The 20,784-nt window shown below is 41.8% G+C and overlaps 1 protein-coding gene across 2 annotated transcripts in view; it reads right to left on the bottom strand.

The window, feature by feature from the left end:
* Positions 1 to 6,606: 6,606 nt before the first annotated feature.
* Positions 6,607 to 20,784, bottom strand: part of LOC106807591 (trichohyalin-like) — a 16,523-nt gene continuing 2,345 nt past the window's right edge. The window contains exons 2-17 of one of the 2 annotated variants that reach the window (XM_014809985.1): positions 19,860 to 19,980; positions 19,530 to 19,621; positions 19,042 to 19,093; positions 18,648 to 18,722; positions 18,220 to 18,390; positions 17,546 to 17,720; positions 17,392 to 17,450; positions 16,935 to 17,000; positions 16,562 to 16,729; positions 16,063 to 16,151; positions 15,781 to 15,846; positions 15,434 to 15,524; positions 14,997 to 15,059; positions 7,449 to 7,560; positions 7,023 to 7,119; positions 6,607 to 6,717 (exon numbers count right to left, since the gene is read on the bottom strand). In XM_014809985.1, the coding sequence (XP_014665471.1) occupies positions 7,040 to 7,119; positions 7,449 to 7,560; positions 14,997 to 15,059; positions 15,434 to 15,524; positions 15,781 to 15,846; positions 16,063 to 16,151; positions 16,562 to 16,729; positions 16,935 to 17,000; positions 17,392 to 17,450; positions 17,546 to 17,720; positions 18,220 to 18,390; positions 18,648 to 18,722; positions 19,042 to 19,093; positions 19,530 to 19,621; positions 19,860 to 19,980 (1,480 nt within the window). In that variant the 3' untranslated portion in view covers positions 6,607 to 6,717; positions 7,023 to 7,039. Of the gene's footprint in view, positions 6,718 to 7,022; positions 7,120 to 7,448; positions 7,561 to 14,996; positions 15,060 to 15,433; positions 15,525 to 15,780; positions 15,847 to 16,062; positions 16,152 to 16,561; positions 16,730 to 16,934; positions 17,001 to 17,391; positions 17,451 to 17,545; positions 17,721 to 18,219; positions 18,391 to 18,647; positions 18,723 to 19,018; positions 19,094 to 19,529; positions 19,622 to 19,859; positions 19,981 to 20,784 lie in introns of those variants that run through there. The other variant, XM_014809986.1, reaches the window with a different exon arrangement.

Below are 20,784 nucleotides of genomic sequence, written 5' to 3'. Positions count from 1 at the left end.
ATACATATATCATTATTCACAAACGTAAACTTCTGATTGAGGCATTTGAAAGTAACTGAACAATGTATGTATATGGACAGTAGGTATATTGTTACGGGAGTGAAGTGATTTAATGCAAGCGAGTGAGAACATGGGAGAGAGAAATGAGGAAGAAAGGCGTGGGAGGAAAAGAAGAAGAAAGATAGGGGTGAGAGTGTGGTAACAGGAAAGAGAGTGAGATAGAAAGAAAGAGAGCGACAGGGCCATAGATAGATTGATTGGCAGAAAGAGCGAAAGAGAGAGAGAGAGAGAGAGAGAGAGAGAGAGAGAGAGAGAGAGAGAGAGAGAGAGAGAGTAGAGAGAGAGAGAGAAAGCGAGAGAGGAGAGGCGAGAGAGAGAGAGGAGAGGAGAGAGAGAAGAGAGAGAGAGAGAGAGAGACCAGCAGAGAGGGAGAAGAGAGGAGAGAGAGAGAGGAGAGAGAGAGAGAGATGCAGAGCGGAAGAGAGAGGATAGAAAGAGGGAGGAGAATGCGCAGAGAAGCATCACGCGCACGGCCAGTCGAGTGAGTGAATAGTGAGTTTGAGTGGTGAGTAAAGCGAGTGCATGGTGAAGTTTGGCGAGTGAGTGAGGAGTGAGTGAGTGAGTGAGTGCAGTGGTGAGTTTGGAATGGTGAGTGAGTGGAGTGAGTGAGTGAGTGGAATGGGTGAGTGAGTGAGTGAGTGAGTGAGTGAGTGAGTTGAGTGAGTGAGTGAGTGAAGTGAGTGAGTGAGTGAGTGAGTGAGTGAGGAAGTGCGTAGGTGAGTGAGTGAGTAGGTGAGTGAGTGAGGTGAGTGAGTGAGTGAGTGAGTGAGTGAGATGAGTGAGTGAGTGAGTTGGGAGTGAGTGGTGGTGATAAGGTGAGTGTAGATGCAGTAGTGTGAGTGAGAATGAGTGATATGAGTGAGGAGTGAGAGTGAGTGAGAGTGAGTGAGTGATTGAGTGGAGTTGAGTGAGTGAGTGAGGAGTGTAGTGAGTTGGAGTGAGTGAGAGTGAGTGAGTGAGTGAGTGAGTGGGAGTGTAGTGGTGGTGAGTGATGAGTGAGTGAGTGAGGTGAGTGAGTGAGATGAGGAGTGAGTGTAGGTGAGTGAGTGAGTGGTGAGTGAGTGAGTGATGAGTGAGTGAGGTGAGGTGAGTGAGTGAGTGAGTGAGTGAGTGAATGAGTGAGTGAGGGGAAGAGCATTTTGCTAGACAACTACGCAGTATATATATCGAGCGTCTCGTCGTCAAGTTTTTCATCATTATACTATTATATCTCAACCCAGGCTCAAAATATGGTATCCGCACGAACGGGTACAATCGCTCCCGCTGTTCTCGATGTTGTTTTTGTGAAACTTTAAAACAGTGTTAAAAGTTGTAAACAACTATTCAAGTAATCCGCGTAGAAGCCTAGCGACAATGGCCAGCTACTGAACTACGCCATTTGAACCGCGATGGTGTAATTTGTACAGATCTGAGCGTCTCCAGCAACAGCTATATAGCAAGGCAGGTGCTTTGATATAGAGCGCGCTGAAATGAAATATGGCGGCGCGTTTCACGAAAGGCAGCTAAACAAGACAGTCAGACCTCTAGCAAAAACACGTGCGTAAAAGAGTAGACAAAGGGTTATGAAATGAGTTTATTGGAGCACTTATAGGTAGTCATTAATCACATATGTATTTTCGATGCCCTGACTTAAACCCCGTTAACTACTGAAGTGGTGGGGCGAAAACGACAGCTCATTCGCCGACTAACATACGGCGGCCCTTGCAAAAAACAGTTCTTTGTCGAGCAGAAGGGTCCCTATCTTGATTGCAGTTAAAATTACTCTCGTTTTGCAGCTGTCTTTATTCTAAAATGTTTGCATTACCAATACTGCACATGTAATAGGTACATAATTTTCAAAAAGCAATCGTGTGTATCTGTGACACGACCAGCCGAACACCTGGAAAAGACAGATTAGAACTGATACGAAGCTATCATTGTACCTTGGTCAGTTCTTGTGAACGTCCTGAATACAGCGCGCCGATCAAAACGCGTTTCGCAGACGTTTTCCTATGCGCAGAAGTTTTAAATTTTCCCACCAGCGAACAGGTGCCCGAGCTCGCGCATGCGTCGCACAGCACCCATGTCATATTAGGCGTTACCGCTCTGCGCAGAGCTCCACCGAATTGTCGAAAACCACTCACACGCCATCGTAGCAGATACACCCGCAGCCTCTAGGGGGCTACACATCGCCATGGAAGTAACACGGAAATCACACGCAAGGCAGCTTTCCTTCCATTAATGCATTTTACGACGCCGTACTATTGCAAAAGAAGTGTATGATTGCGGACAGTACGCGCACGATCAGGTTACGAAAAAGTTGATTTTTAAATACGATTCTAGTGGGAAATCTGCGTCTTCTATTAAATCTAATTGATGCCAAAAGATATTTGATAAAGTCGTGAATATGGGGTGTTGGCTGATCAAGTGCGTACTAACTCTTACTAGCGCAATTTGTATCCCCTAACATTTGCTAAAACGGATATAGTTTCCATTGTCACTCTTCGCCTCACGGATCTCATGCTAGATTTACGACAATCATATTCCCAAAGAACGAACCCAGAGTCTGGCATGTACTCTCGCTTCAGCTTGTGGAATTTATGAAGCAAGAAAATAAAATAAAAACGCGACATCGCCAATTTGTTAAAATTTGAACGAGTTTCACGCACAATTAGCTAGTTATCCGCACATTTATATATAATTATCAGAGTAAACTAATTGAAAATTAATAGAATACTAGTGCATCTAATCAGTACTGTGAAGTTCCCTGTTAAAAAATCCCCACTAAGGCTAAAACTAAACTAATAATGCCAATAGTAAATAGAGGGAAACCTATAAACTAGTTCGTGTTCGAAATTCATTGAGCGCATGTAAAAACATTGTTATAAATCACAGCGTCTCCTCGAATTCAGAGGTATGCGTTACGATGCTGCTTTAATACACGTTTCTACAACATATGGACAGTCTAACAATTACCCAAACACGCGTATTCCTTTTAAACTGTTAATAAACTGTGCCTAAATTAATACTGCTAATGTACATATTTCACACCACGAGTTATAGCTTCACTACCCTATATGGTCACATATACCTGGTAACATATGTATATGTGTTATCAGCACACGGATAGTAATGGTGTCTGATTGATTCCTTTACAGCATAAGAGCAAGGAGCAGAGCGAGAAAGAGAGAGCGAGAGTGAGAACGAGCAAGAGAGAGAGAACGTGCGAGACGGAAAACACACAGATATCAATGTAGACATACTATAGAAATATACACACTTATAAATAACGAGTAACATATTTTAACTGCGAGCTGACGTGACTTTCTCTCTTGCACTGTGGACGGTGAAGGTTTGCATTCTGTTGTAGCCTGACGAACATACATATAAGGTATCCAACGCTCGTAGTTAAAATACGAGCTTATTTATGGGACCTTATTATTGCCTTGCAAATAAACTGTGAGGCTGTCGTATTACTGTGCCACAAATCATAGATGTGTGTACACGCGTACGGACGCACGCATTTAATTGTAATTGATATACAGATATCGGTAATTAGAATATCTAAGAAAGGGGTTAGCTTGCTCTAAATTAAGTGCTGTGGTTAGCGCAACTGTTTTCGCAGTTAAATATTGAATATTAAGTACCGGATAATGGTTGATTGACTGTATGCACAAACATTGCGCGATGGCATTCGAGCAGGTGAAACAAACGCAAATAGAAGATACTTGAAGATACCACTTGCTTACACACGACGCATCTTTTATCAGGTGCGTATGCCTGTGTGTGTTTGTGTGTGTACGCACATATCAGACGAGATGGGTGTGATTTTAGAAACATCTGCCACACGAGCAGATTAGCTACCTATAAAAACATGTATCAAAAACAAATCTGATGATCATTGTCGCCTGTATCTATCTATTTTCAGGCAGGTTACCTGCTACGTCAAGGAACAGAGCTAGGGCCGTAAGCATGTCTGCGGCAGTAAATCGAAAGCAATCGGGTATTTATATTACACAAGAGCAGCGTTTCAGTGGAGTCCGTCTACCAATACTATAGCGTCACTATTCCACCGCAGTCGCTACGGGATTGCCACTACCCACGTCGTAGTAAGTACTTAGCAGTACCTCCAGCCAGCCTCGTTGCTAATATTACTGTCATTGTCAACGTTGGAAAGCCGATTGTTCACCAGCTACCAGCCCGACCTGCGCACACGTCGCGCGAGACACATTATCGCAAGCCAAACGTCTAACATCATAGCTCATTACGAAGTGATTATGATTATGAAAACCGACCTGAACTAAGTCTTATACATACACACATATATATATATATATATATATGTGTGTTTGTGTGTGTGTGTGTGTGTGTGTGTGTGTGTGTGTGTGTGTGTGTGTGTGCTGTGTGTGTGTGTGTGTGTGTGTGTGTGTGTGTGTGTGTGTGTGTGTATAGGGTGAGGCATGTCGGCCTATCGCGTGCGCGCAGCCTGCCGCGTGCGCGCAGCCTGCCACGTGCGACGCGCCGTATAGACAGACAAAGATAAGATCCTGTTGAGACGGCAGGTTAATCATCACAATCCAGTGGAGAGATACTTTCTCCAAATGCTCCTCGATCGTCAACGCAAATATTTGAAGAGATAGTGTGGAAATCGCAAACGAAGAGACGCGTTCTTCGCGCGAACGCAACTCAGCGCGTATATCAGAGCGTGGCCTTGTGACGGTGCGGGAGGCACACTGAGTGCCGCCACGACGCTAATGTATTTTTCATTGAGCAGTTAGCCGTGCATGTCTGTTAGCTCAGGGAACCTAGTGGCGTAATTATTCAATCACATCTACGTTATACGCAGCAGCGGCGAGATAAAAGCGTAGTGTTTGCAGAGAGCCGCGGAAAATAAACCGATAAAAATTAAGTGAAAAAGAAAAAAATGTTGTTTCTGTTTTTTCAGATCTAGCATTTCCATGTAATTAGATAAAAGATATAGATGAGAAGGAACAACACATGCACCTACGCGCCCGCTTGCATGTTCACACACGCGCACGCAGTACGCACGCCTGCACGCAGTACGCACGCCTGAGCGCAGAACGCACGCCTGCACGCAGTACGCACGCCTGAGCGCAATACGCACGCCTGAGCGCAGTACGCACGCCTGCACGCAGTACGCACGCCTGAGCGCAGTACGCACGCCTGAGCGCAGTACGCACGCCTGAACGCAGTACGCACGCCTGCACGCATACGCGTACATGCATACTACTATACGTACACGCACCAAAAACGCACACACGTCTATAGATACCCCCGCTATACACACGCACACGAGCGCTTAAGCATACATATACACACGTGCACACACATATTCACTCACTTACGCTTGCGCGCATTCATGCATACGTACACCCACGCACGCACGCACGCACGCACGCACCCACGCACGCACGCACGCACGCACGCATTTCCCTCGGTGTGGAGGGAGGGCATCGTGTGTGGTAGAACGCACCCCGAGCTCTCTTGTGCTATTAACTGCCGATTTCCGTTAACCCTGTTCACTTGTTAACTCGGTTCGTTCATCAATGGTGCCTAGCACACCGGTACGACAACACACAGGACAACACACGGCGACAAATCCAAGCCACGCGGCTCGCGCTGTAACAACCAATTTCACCGTCATTACGTTAACTCCTTGTAAACGTAGACCTACTCACTTCCATTCAACTCCATTCACGAGTACCGTATTTGCTTAGCTCATTGACGCATCGGTATTTTGCGCGTAGTGTATGTTACCTATGTGCAAGTATGAACCCATTCATCTTAACTCTCGCCTCATCTAATTCCTACACTTCACTTTTTAACCAAAGGGGAACTGGAATAAGAACCACATGGTAGCATAGGGAGAGGGGCAATTTAACACCGACAGCCTCCAAACTCGTTCGACTTTGTCAGTTAACAGATGCGATTTATTAAATTCTAATCAACAGCCAAACCATAACTAGATTTTGATTTAGACCCCCCCCCCCGACTTGCGGCCACTGCAGTGCTTGTAAACGGTGGTGAGCGACTCGTTTTCATGTCACCCGAACCCCTTCCCCCCGTACGCGTGCGATGGATCACGGCTATCACAATGGCATTTCATTCACGTGGCGGACACGCACACATTCACGGACAACAAGCACGCGCGCACAAACAACGAACGGGCGCCGGATGTTACTTTCTCACAATTTCGCTGCTTGTCATAATACGCCGAGCTGGCATCGCGCGTGCGAGCGTCCCCGTGCCATTACGTCTAGCTGAATCGTTCCATTGTACGCGCCGTGTTTATATCGCTGCCGTTATCGTAATCACCCGGTAATTCCGACCGAATGCAATTAAAGGAGCAAAATCCATTGTTATTTACAGTCGCGTCCAGTAGGTGGCATCAGTGAGATGGCGATTACTTGTGTCGTGCTAGTGCTGACTGACTGAGCCAGCTGCTGGGTACACGCGTGTAAAAGTCATTTGTAGGAATTAGAAATAAGAGGACTAGAATGAAACGGCGGTCTAACTTGGAATTTATACAGAGTTATTTATTTTGGAAAGATATTGACACAATAATTTTGCAAGGAGCATGGCAAAGAACGTGTTCACAGGCATCAGTCGTGCTTTGCATCCCAGAGTAACCGTCAACATCAATGCGACTAGAGATTCCTGCAATCCAGTAAAATACACATGCAGCACAATGTCTATGAGCTAGAAACTCCCACTCCTTATATTTGATTACATTTAATTAGGCTAGGGTATTAAATATGATTACATAATAACTTCCCAGATGTATACCACATTATGATTATGCTTGCTCTTTTAAAATCCAATTCATTTTTTTCTCGTGTATTCTTTGCACCTTAACATTGATCTTGTCTTCACCTCTGGAATAATCTATTGTGACCAGCCAATTTATACTGTTCTACCTCTATTTCTAGGTATGACTCATCAGTGCTGTTGCCTATGACTACCTGCGATAGCTGTGAAACTAAGGATCGCGGATGGGGGGAGAAGGTAGCAGGGGCACCCCCAGGTCCTGTAGTTCCTCTTCTGTCATTATTTGGTCACCTGGAAACAAAACAAACACATGACACGTACTAAAAGTACACACTGATAAAACAGTAGGTCATTTCTAAAGCAAAGCAATAAAGTACCCACTACTAGCTATCCAATAAATTACTAATCACAGAGTCATTAAAAATAAGTGACTGTTAATAATATATACTCTTAACCACTGCTATATTTTACAGTGTCACAAACTAACAAATAGAAAAACACATACGAGTAAAAATAAGTATATTCTATAGAAGTTCTATAAAATAAGTTTATCGGTAAAACCTATAAGCCCCCAGTATTTTGTTGAAATTATAAACGCAGCTATGCTGTCATGTCAGTACCTTTAGTGAGGGCCAGACTGCTGATACTACCAGAATCAGTAACAAACGGACCAACATTATTGTCCGCACATGATATGTGGTCACCTGGATACCTTGTCTTACTAATATTAGGCTGCAAAAAGAACATTAATTAAAAAATTCAGCTAGATTACCAAAATAATTTACAGTTAGACACGAGTGACTGCCGCAGCACCTAGACTGTACTGTCGTTACTGCTGCTGTGTTTAGTGAGTAAACTGTGCGAGCCTATATATGGAGCCATCGGAAGTTTTCACTCGTTAATTCGGTGCAAACCAAGGTTCTGTGCCAACAGCTGCAGAATTCCCACATACATTCGCAGCCTGTCACTATGGCAACCGTAAAAAAAGAATGCGTTGTGCTAGCATCGTCATATAAGGGATAAGTTATGACTAAAGGACCAGTTACGTACTCAAATTCTTTGGATATATACTTCATAATTCTGTATTATATAAAAAGGGTTGTATGGCCCATAAATAGAATAGTCACACTTTTTCGTTAATGCCACAATCGATTAATTTACGTGTTTTTTTTTACATATATACATGAGGAAGTGTGTGAATCACAAGTCAGTTAAAATGTTCCAATCATTCATATATTGTACGGATAGAGGTACTTTTTATATACAATAGATCACCATCTAACAAATCACGTTTCGATCACAATAGCTTAGCGTGTGACCAAATAATATTTTTTATACATCTTTCTGCCTAATAGGTCTACGTCACTGGCCAGTCGACATCTGCATTGCACTACCAATCGTCAGTCACGAAAGATCTACTAGACAATATGCACCAATTTCCTCACGATTTCACTTATTTCACGAATTATTGTTCATTGTGTCCAAAGATCAACAATTGGCAGTTGGTTATACCGAAAACATGCAAAATCTCAATTAGACATCTGGTTCAGTCGGAAAAAAAACAAGGAGAAAGGCTATAGGCCTCCAGCAAAGCCAGGCAACCAACCGCTAGGTCATATAAACCTAGCAAAGACATGCACTGCAACCTTGTCTATATTCACACGATGCTTGTTCAGTAATGAAAGACTGATTGAAACAACTGACACCTATATGCGATAACGCATGCATACCTGCAAACGCTTTCCAACTAACATTACTACAATTTTAAATGCTAGGATCATTCAATGCAATCTTGCAGATCAACAGTTTCTCAGAAATAATTTATTCATGAGATAGCTCAACGCCGATAACCTGAATTTGCTATAAGCAACGTATGGCTTTGTACTCGGATTCTCGCCAGTACCCACCCCATCGCAGTAACCCCCACGCGAACCCACAGAGACACCATCGCGGCAACGCCGCAACGCTGAGAAAAGTCTGCCAGCAGTTTGACGGTTGAAACTGTTAGCAACCGCAGTAGCTTTTGTCAGCGCTGGATGGAGGTCTCCCGTTTCAAGGCGGACAAACATTTGCCGTCGAATTTAAACAAAGTGAGATACTTTCGCTAATCCAGTTGAACGTATCTCGCTCGCCACGGGTATTGTACCACACCCACCAATGCCGCTGCAATGTTTGCAATCAAACACGGTCGCGCCTGTCAATAAAGGCGGGCACCAGCACAAGCTATCGACTGACGGGCCGCACAGCACGAGCCTTCTACACTACTTCTACACTTCCCGCTACCGAGATGATGCGTCAGTGCATCCCCGACGCACATTCGCATTACGCATATTTATCTTCGTCTATGGTTTTTATACTGAACGATTACATTAATAAGCAATTTTAGATATAAGCAAATCTGTGAATACTAAAATGTTCCTATTCCTATTAAGAATGGGCGCATTTATGTTTTTATATGCAATTTTCGCATTATAATATGAGTAAAACTATTACGGCCAAGTAAAATGCAATGTACGGCTAAGTTGTATTAAAAACGTTTGCTTAAAAATAAAAGTAAACGTGACTGTATTTAATTGATAAAGCGCGCATACAGAAACTGGAATGTAATACCGTCAGTCAGCACGCACGTACAGACAAAGAAATACAACGTGTACTCTAAAGTAACACGGGTATACGTAAACGAAAATGGAACATAATAGCCGGCGCTTTCACTTGCGGTGGCAGCGCTCACAAGCACGTATCGCACTGCGAGTATAGAAACCTGACTACTATTGCGCAGACCAGGTCACTGAACCAAATCCAACTAGTGCGCACGTAGAGTAATCTTAAGACTATATAGAGACATTCTTAGCAGGACCCCTTTAAGGGCATTATTGGCAAGGATGGGTCGGGCGCAAGGCTGAATGGTAATACGACAATAGATACGAGCAACTTGCGGGGGGATGCGCAGTATGGCAATGACAAAAGAGGGCGGGTGGGGTCGTCTCAGGCGGCACACCACAGCTAGAGTGTCTTTATCTAGAGGGACTCTAAATACGGCTAAGGAGCAGACGGAGAAATGATAGGGTAGCCGAGCCGGCATCGAGCAACAATAATCTCAGTCGTATGTTGCCCGTCAATGAGCGCTATTCACCGCGAGAACTGGGCGGTCGGGAAATGTTTCAGAAACGCGCTTTCAACTTGTCGCGAGGTATCCGGCCACGTACATTAGCGTGCTTTCACTTAGAGTACCCACCTCAATCGTACGTATACACAACTACGGACAGATACAATGAAGAACAGTATAAGTGGATTACATGCTAGACACGGGTTTTCCTACACTACTCGTGCTGCTATATACAGGGCGGTGGACACACAAGGCTATTAAACGAGTTAAAATTTTCAAACCCAAACTATGATAACTACTATAGCCAAGACACTCGCTGTGCAATACAATGAGCCTGTATCCATTCGTTCCGCTAATGGTACACGTAAATACACACTGTCTCCAAAATGTATTTTCCTCAGACAGACCAACAACAACGGAAACGTTAACCTAAGCGTTAGGGATAAGATGGCGCGCAAATTGTGTTGAAGTGAGAGCAGTTTACATATTAATATATTGTAAGAGATACTCTATCTGTATTTACACCTGGTTGGCAATGCGGGCGTTAACGCTTGTACACGCACAAGCATATTATGCCATTATCTACATAATTGAGTAAAACGTCAAGACTATATAGACGCCGCGATACTGAATTCATAAGCCATCAGAAACTCTATTTGCTACAAACCGGACCACTACACATATAACCCAAACAAAACACTCCAGTCGAGACGTACCCGCCCCCCTTTGCCGCCACCAAGAAGGGAAGCAGATAACGACAATAACTTTATGCAACCATCTTTAATCTGAATGCGAAATTACTAAATAACCACTAAGCAGCTCAAAATCGATCACGCAACGATTGCCGTAGCCAACCGCAAATATAGATTATAAACATTCTAATCAAATAACGGAACGTATAATGCTGCTCAGGACTTCTCTCTTGTGTAAGCCCCTACTATTACTGTTACTATTACTACACGCGCAGTAGTTTGTCCGCTTGGCTCGCTTTCGCTCTTATATTTCCCCCTGCAATTAAGCGCGCACGCTAAAAAGCTCGATTTTTCAGCGAACGCACCACCATCGATGTTTGTCAATACGCGACGATTCAGATAATGATTATGTGTGAGCTGCTTTGCCTGATAAAGGCACAATGGCGGCGCGCGTCGGGCGGGTGCCCAGACACAATACGACGCTGGTTCGTGTAACCGGCAAGCCAGCTAGACCGGCAACGGGCGGCCGCTACAACGAACAGAGCACGCAAGGCGACGCTGCCACGCGATAACTAAATATAACCTAGCGTCTTACGTGTGCATGCGTGCATATATATATATATATATATATATATATATATGAATGTACAGTCCATCTAAAGTAGGAATAGTGATAAATTCCGGCCACTGTCTGACAGTTCTATTGGTCCGTCGAGAATCAACTCAATCTGAATTCTGTAAAGTTCGACTGCTTTCTACACTTCGCATTATCATTCTGTTTGATTGCCGGCGCCAACTGATTCAGGCACCCCCGCCTCTGTGTTTAACGTAAGCGTTTTATCTCGTGTTTGCTGCGCCGAGTGATGCCTACGCGAACCCTGCATCTTTCCGCACCTCACACTCTGCGTTTCGCGCCCATTTCTACATTAGCAGTGTTATCTCGTGAGGGGATGCAGCCGAGTGTGTGTGTATACACGGGCAATTGCTGTTTGCGTAGCGCGGTTCAGTGGGTCAGGAGTGGTCTGTGTAACGACACACCTGTGTGCTCCCGCGCGCGTCGCACAATCAAGCATGTAAAATCATTTCGTTCTCATTAACCAGTCGCCGCCTTAATTAGGGATGCAGCGGAGAAAACGAACCGACAAGGAAACGCGGAGTTCTATTTAAATGCATCGTATCAGCACAACAGCGGCACGCATGACTGAATCCACTCAATTGAACATCGCACGCCCTCGCGTTACGTTTGTGAGCCAATTAGCCATACCACACTAATTGTTTAATACACAGAGAATCAGTCATTATGAAGCTATATTTGCTCATTTCGATATTCACTCCTCTTGTTTTTCCTGTGTGATTTGTATTTTAGCTGGCATTAACTACCAATTAATTGGCTGCATTAGTATTGTTATGCATGTATAAATACAGTGAAAATATTGCTGCTTTGGCCGCATTCAAGCGTGCTCACTTGCCATGTGAGATCGCAATTAGCTATTATGATTAGCCCCTGTTAATTGAATATTAACTGACAATGTACCGCAAAACACCTCTAGTAATGGAAACTTTAATTAGACCTGCTCAATGTTATCTCATCGGGTAACGCACACTGTGCGTTGTCTGCAGTTTAATGCCGATTGCCAAATTAAATACAGCTTGTCACGCGTGCCATCCCCCTATTCCCGAAACATAGTTCAGCTAACAAAAGGTCGGTTATCAGTTTGCTGTGGCAAAATGGTAACACGTCTTTCTCTCGCCAATTAGTACTCGGATCAAAGAGTTGTCATTCATATTATAGTACGTGTTGGCTTATTACACAGCATACTCTGCTTGAGACTGAAACTGACTGACAAAAATATGTTTCAACTTCACGACTCCTTTTCGAATAATCAACGCTTTCGCGTTTATAAAAAAAAACAATGTCTAGCACCATAAAGCTCCAAGCAACTAGCTCTTCGCAGCCGATTCCATGTTTTGTTTGTTCATGTGATAGAGTTACAGGTGACACCACGAAACATCTTCCGGTAACCTCTGACCTGTACCTGTCTCAGTGACGGCAGGGAGAGGTCGCCGGTATTAACACAATGTGTCACAGTCGCACCTGCCTAGCGTAAGTTCCGAGCAGCACAAAAGCGCTGCTTGTTTGCACACGATAAACCCCACGACCACAATATGCAACGACGATGATACAAATACGCATATTAAAGCCAGCCATAGTGGTTGCGCAGGCAGTAAGTGTGATAGGATGTCTGTGAAGGGCCAGACATGTTATGTAACTATAAGTAGATCCTGAATAGGGCAATTGAAGTGGTTCGCTATATATGAATTACAGCATGTTTCTATCTAACAGTACCTACTATAGTTTCCACTCCATTAGCATTTACAGAAATAGGTAGAGTGTCTGTCTTTACTTGCGAATGACCTACTCAATTTCAGCTAGCAATAATACACACGTGTATGTATGGGGAAATATAATTAAACATAAATGCGCAATTACAACATCTAAGATCGGTTTACAAATGTAATATGTAGTGAATTGTATTTTTTTTTTATAATGTAAAAATTATCACTGAATTTCTTGCGCATTCTAACGTGAGTAAATGGAGTTTTTAGAGGGTCTATCACAGTGTGTTATCAAGGCGGGAAATTCAATCAATCATAGCTTAGGTGAAATATAAACCCATGATACCTGGGCCTTTAAGCCCAAACTCTGCTAGTGAAGCAAATGCCAAGGAAAGTAATGGTAAAACCTACGCGCGGAAGCAGGTGCCTGAATCAATTGGATATTTGTGCGCACACATAATACTTCGCCCAAACCAGATGACGATTCTCCCACAATTTTCTGCTGCTTGCAATAACACACTGTGTATGTGTGTGTGTGTGTGTGTGTGTGTGTGTGTGTGTGTGTGTGTGTGTGTGTGTGTGTGTGTGTGTGTGTGTGTGTGTGTGTGTGTAAAAGCAGCATGGGCTCAGAGTGAGTCTGTGCGAGTGGCGGCCCGCAGTAGGAAGCGGCGAACATCAGAACGCACGTGCCGAAAGACAACGATGTTTGTCGCAGGGCATCTGCAAACAGGAGGACGTGCACACCGACCATGCAATGTGCGATGACAGCCTCTTACAAAACGTTTCGTAAACTTCCTCAACGCTTCGGCGTGATCCCAGTCTGGACAAACACTGCTCATGAATAGTCATCTCCCTCTTCTCCTCTCCGGGAAGGACTTCCCTTCAATGCCCTACAGCAGACTGGGGCAAGCACAGGAGGTAGGGGAGCAGAGGAATAGAGAAGAGCTTATAGTTCGGCTTGATTTATGCCTAATATGTTTCATTATATTTATAGATGACTTTGTTAATGCTGATTATTTGAGTTTGCCGAAAGATAGACCTAAATACGATTGTAGAACATGAAGGACATCCGACGTTAACAGCCGGAAACCACCTCTGTGAGAAATCGGGAAGACCCATAAGCAAACCCTTCAGCTACAAGGAAAGAGGAAGAGTCCAGCACTATTTACACTAGCAAAAGTGGGTCACACACCACAGAAATGTCCTCATTCTTTGTGGGTGGCTAAATAAGGAACCCGTCTCCTGCATTTTGGGGGCAAAAGTGATCGTTTCGTTGAGACAACAATCGTGGCATAGAAATGGGTCATAGGTTGCGAAAGTGAGAGTACTACCACCTGCACATGAAAGAGAGACAACTCCACTGTCACTCTGTATTCTTCCAGCTGTTCCTAAACATACATCGCTTACAAACAATAACCAAGCAGACACTGAGATGTTGCCTGTTACCATGCGAAACAGCCCAGTAAAAGAACGGTGGCCCATTGTTGTCATACATCTGTAATTTACCGACAGCTCATTATCCATGTGTGCATGCACCAATGAGGCATTATGCCATACACTTTACAGTCAACTTAGCATCAGCATAACATAATACAGCTCATATATTTCACATTACATGTATCATCATATCTCAGCAATAATAACTAAAGTTATATATGGGAAGAAAATAGAGTTAACCCCACTAGCTTATAAATATAAACTAGACAGAGGGCACTCACGGAGAGTGCATACCTCCGCGAGCGTGTAACATGTATGTGTATAACAGCTGGCGTGCTGCTGGCTGCTGCTGACTGGACGCCCTAAGGCGAGCTGCTGCTGACTCTGACTGCCCTAAGGCGACGCTGCTGCTGACTGAACGCCCTAAGCTGAGCTGCTGCTACTGGATGCCCTAAGCGCCAGTGCTGCTGAATTCCGATTCGCGTTTGCTCATAACGCTACCCCACACACACACACAAGACCGATTACATGACCTCCGTTGCCCGGAGGTAATAAGTATATATATATATATAATTATTAATAATAATAATACTTACCAATGGTTTCTTTGATGAAATTATAGGTGGTTGACTAGGGACAATACCTAATGGACTATCACACTGAAATACAATCCATTAAAGGCAAGTCAATTTAAAACGAGGATAATCTCATAAATGTAATATTTTGTTTCAACTTGTATTCGTCTATGGCAACGCACGTTCGAATTGATCACCTTCATGTATTTTAAAATTAATCGGTTCTATGTATACTAACTACTGCAGTCTTCGGTGGATAGGTTTCAAGCACGTGCTGCCCTCTAGTGGAAAATTAGGTTTCTAATATAACACGTTTTAGCAGGCAATTCTGTCAAACGCTACTTACATCGTCCGCTAAAAAGAATGTCTTCTTGTTATACATCACAGTTGACCCAATATCTATGAGAATCTTATTATAGTTATATGGTACCAAAATCCGAAAGGTGCTTAAATCATACATAGCCATATGCAACTGTGGCATAACGTATTGACGTAGTCTGCCGGTGTAAACTCTGACGCAGATAGCTTTCATCCTTGAGTGCATGAATACTGCAATGAGTAAATTTAGATAACGTTTAGTTGGATTCAATTACTGTACAGCCTCCATGATAAGAACATTTGAATAAAACAGTAAACTTTGTCATTATTGTTTCTAGTAAGATAAAACGTGGAAGTTAACATGCACGCCCACTCTATGTGCCTACAGCTTAATTGGACTGCCATAACCACATATTAAAAAATTTACTAAACCCATCATTGAAATCTAATTACAATATATAATTATATGTGTCATTGTGTGCCAAACCTTTGCTGAAGAATTGCACATTTCTTCTCCCACTTATAGTTAGTTTTCTTCAGCTCACTTTTTAACCTGTTAAAAGCAATTAGTCAAGCAATCAAGGTTCATAGCAAATACAGAATCAGGATTTACAGAATCAGGCACACTATAGAACGAAGGCAGTATCAAAATAATAATTTACATTCTGCTGAAAATATAGATTGCTTGGTAATCCAGGGTATAAGGAGTGAGACCTTGGAGAATTATAATTCCTCGTAGCAAACCGAGTCATAATTAACAAATCTATACCTTTCAATCTCTACTTCTAAAAGTTTCTTTACACGTTTTGCCTGATTCCAGTCATGAGCTGTTCCACCAGATTCAGGAATTTGCTTTTCCTGTGAAAAAAACACACGTGAACTATAGGCATATATGTAATCCAATCACACAAAAATCACATTACTATTAATTAACTCGGAACTACCTAATCCAATCACAGGTTTCCATTCCCATCGAATTCTATGTGAAATACATCAATGATCTTAGTTACTTTACAGAACAATACACTGCAGAGCAGAGTAAAAAACACATCATGGTGCAAAATATTCAGATGTTAATTTACAGATACACATTGCTGAAACCTATCATGTTCTACAGTATGAACCAGCAACACAGAGACTTACAAGGTTTTAACCTCACAATGAATGTTAAGATCCTATGTGCTATTCTGCAGTAATATGTGTGTCATATGTATCGCTTTGATGGCGTGGCAAATTTATCACCCATTACTCAAAGTGGCTCCACTCACCTGGGCATCCTCCACCTGCTTCTTCACCTTGTCATCAAGTAATTGCCGCTGCCTCTCCATATCTTTTAGTGCCTGATGATCCTTTGCTGCTTGGGCTTGCAGTGCCTTCTTTGTGTTCATCATATGGCTCTCCATCTCTTTCTCAATATTTCGCATCTGCAGCTCCATCTGTCACAGATTGATGAGCGAAATATCAGAGAATTGAAGAATAAGTCACATCCTGACTGATGATAAGTGAATTAACACAGCTCATGACTTATTGCTCTTCCACAGACTTTCTACAATGCACCGGATAAACTGATGCAGTGAGGTGTGTGTGCACCACAAACGCACACAGCAATGAAACAGAGATGGCACCTCCGACATAGAGTACCATTTTTCGCTGAGTTTCTTTTTCCCTCTCAATCAACTGTTGCAGCCTTTGGATTTCTTGCTCCATCTGCATTCGCACAGACAAAAGAAAATAAAGAATGAAATAAGAAAAACGCGGAGAAAATATTTAAGAGCACAGAAGAGGAAAATGCTAATCAGAATTATATATCACATCTAGACATTTTATTCTAATATTACAAACATGATAGCTAGACCATATACGTTTGTACATGTCTGCTCATATGATAAGGAGGATGCAATATCCTGCTAAAGCTAGTAATCAAATGTAGTTATTACATATATTCCAAATACATTTTCCTAAATAAGGTTCTCTATGAGTTTTGTTATATTTGGCCATACACACAAACACACACACACACATGCACGCAAATGCACATGCACGCAAATGCACGCATGCACCTAATCTGTTTATACCATCATGATTTAGGATATTTTACCTGCTCCGACAGCTTCCTCTCAGAAGCCAATTGTTTCTCTTGGGTTTCAGATTCCGTTCCTGTAAGCATTGCAGAACATTAGGATATATACTGGCTAGAGCAATATAACCATCCCCAATCACATATATGTCTACTAAATGTTATGTACACTTACTTAATGCATCTATGGTGTCATCCTTTTGCTTTACCTCCCTCTGCAAGTGAAGGGCATCCTTTTTCCATTTTCGCACCTCCTCCTCTAACTTTTGCAGGTCTTCTGATGAGATGAGTGATTCAGGATTCACCTCTATTTGGTCTTCCTTTTCCTCCTCCTCTTCCTCTTCCCCCATCTAGAAACATTCACAAAGAGAAGTGCTAAATAACAATGCATATGAAGTATACTCTTAACAGTATTCAGGAAACTGCAGAAAAGCAAGCTCTTGACTGCCCACCAGATAGCGCAACCAGCCTATAATTAGGTTTTGACAGAAGTTAATTGCGTTAGTGTTATGTCGTGCCAATTACTAATTTTGTCATCATTAACCCCTGCTTTTAAGTATTCAATAAATTCTTAAGATTATTTTTCACAGACCACGTGAACCAAAAACAATCCTAGATGCACCGAGATGACCACTCTTACACGTTCGATATATAGTCTGCTAGCATGCTTTATGAATGCATCGATCAATGCTCGCAAAACTATAACATGGCAGTGTGTACTTAAATTCTCATGTGAAAATTTAAACTGCTGATGTGTAGCTTTATCTAAACAATTGAACTAACAAAGCCATAGGTTTTCTAGTGGCAAGTGCAAGTTGCTCCGCCTCTACTGGAGGCTGGATGAATTACCTCAGTCAAGGTTGACTCACTGACAAAGGTCTGCGCCTGCTCTCGCAACATCTCAATTATTGCATCTTTCTTGTGGATTGTTCCAAGAAGGTGCTTCTTATCTTTTCTTAGCTGCTGCAACTGCAACTCTAATTTCTGCTTCCCACCCGACATCTGTGTTTCGTAGTATTTCTAAGCATATTGAGAAGATTTCATAATAAGACAAGGTTGGATATTAGACAGCAGTAGTGTATGCAACTCTTCACGTGCAACCGATTTGTTGTGGAAAGAGATAAGACCCAGCATTTACATTATGTCTACATTGGGATTCGAATAGCTAATATTTGAGCAAGGAAGTTTAAAGTTTGTTTACAAAAATGTGAACATATATTGCTGTTATTAATATTAATAATTTTTCAATTGGTATTTTCAGTTTTAATTTAGATTACCTTCCATGTTGCTGAGAACTTTGCAATAGCATCAGCTAGCTGTTGCTTGTATGCTCTCCGAAGTGTTTCTGTTTGCTGTAATATTAACAAGAGCGGATCTCAATCACATGTATTGCAAGCATCAGTGTATTTAAATCTAGAGATCTACAAGTGTATACAGTAGAGTACTATGAAAGCAACTTCTATTCAGGTGCTGTAATTATGATCAATTAATTACAATGTATAGATTATATGTAAAGATAGAATTAAAATTTAGAGAACCATGCAATACATATTAATCTTTCTTTATTCATGTATATGTACATGATTCTTATTATTATATTGAAATAATGAGCCAAGAGCATTTTGGACTCTCATACAAGATAACGTACATGTGTGGGTACTACATCCATACCTCAACCTGTTTTGCCTGAATCTCAGAGACTTTTTCATTTACTCTGCTATATCTGCACACAGTAGCGATTAGAAAAAAAGTATTAGCAGACATAAAAGAAAAGTAGTGTAACTATGGTCAAGAATACTGGAATGTTAACACAGTATAATATTAATTATTATCATAAGTAGCTGTTGCTGTTGTTGTATTGGCTCTTTTGGTTGTAGATTCATTATAAAGCATTTATGAATTGAATCTTAATAAACCAACTGCAGGGCAAGGTTGCATGTGTGCATGGTGAAGGGTGTAGTTTCAGCTTGCTCACTTATAGTTACTGATAGTAACCTAATATTAATAATTCAGACTGTGGGCCTGGTTAACACTGACTGATGCAAAACAAGAGGAGGCTGATGGAGACTGGCTTCTTTTAGTTGTTAGTTTGACCATCAGTATATAATATTATTATTAACATGTTTACATGGAAAACATTATCATAGGATTATACATACAGATCAACTGCTGCTGTTCGTAGCTCAGTTTGATAGCTGAAAACGAGGCTGTGCTTAGTGCGCTCCATGTCATGTCTTAATTTTTCTGCCACCTTAAAAAATCAAACAGAAACCAACAATATATTTCAGATCCTGCCTATTGCATTTGTCACTTGTATGCTATTTAAATATCTACTGAGCAGTGCTGTAATTAAAAAAAAGAAGTAAAACACCAACGTATTTAGCCACTCATTAGAAAAAAAAATCAACTTAAAATCTATTTCCCATTATTAATTCCAGTATATTTACACATTCTCTATTATTCATGGCCATGTATGCCACGCATAATACCTTGCACATGTCTTTGATAAAACTTTGTGTCTTTGATATTGACAAAATATCAGTCTCCTCTGTCTGTGTTTCAACATCTTTGCCAAAATATCCAACTCTGTCATCCAGATCCAAGTAGTAGCTAATTAATCAAACAAATATTAAGACATATTTTCAAACATTTATATCAATATACATTATATACAGGATTAAGTTTCAGTTTAGATCTTTTAATACATTATTTGAAATCCTATACATGACTATATCTTCTTATCTATTTTGGTATCAAGTTGACTTCAGCACAAAGCAGGGAATTAAATACAAATCATGCCTACAATATTATAGGCCTACATATTTGTATCACTACATTTCATAACTCAGTAAAATCATAGCAGGTAATGTTTCATTGTTTGAGCTCGCAGTCGCATAGAGGTGCATGTTTGTTTCATGATATTTCATAACTAAACTAAATTTAAGTTTAAAGGTATGCTAAACACAGTTGAATGCTAAACACAGTTGTATGCTAAACACAGTTGAATACAAGTCACAACAAATACAGTAGGCCTATGACGACAGAATACTAAATAGGATTCGTTATGATGTCAGATGATAGGACAGTATCGATGAGTATGTACGTACGGATACTCGGATAAGAAATACGATATTTCAAGTCGAACAGTAAAGAAAGACGAAATGAATGATTACAGTCTCGATCCGACTCCAAGTCAACCGTTTCTCAAATAATTAAGTATGTGACATCATAATGAAGATACATCATACACTGATAGTGATACAGCAATACTACTACGACTACTAGTACTACTACTAGTACTAGTAATAGGTATTACTATTGCTGATAGGGTCTATGTCCCCCAGGGTACTGCCGGAACGTACCCTGGGTACGGTCCGGTATACCGGAACGTACCCTGGTACTATCTAATATGCC

The sequence above is a fragment of the Priapulus caudatus genome, unplaced genomic scaffold, assembly GCF_000485595.1.
Source record: "Priapulus caudatus unplaced genomic scaffold, Priapulus_caudatus-5.0.1 Scaffold224, whole genome shotgun sequence".
Classification (NCBI taxonomy): Eukaryota; Metazoa; Priapulida; class Priapulimorpha; order Priapulimorphida; family Priapulidae; genus Priapulus; species Priapulus caudatus.
The sequence above is the reverse complement of the archived record's forward strand: the minus strand, read 5'-3'. Positions and strand labels throughout refer to the sequence as shown.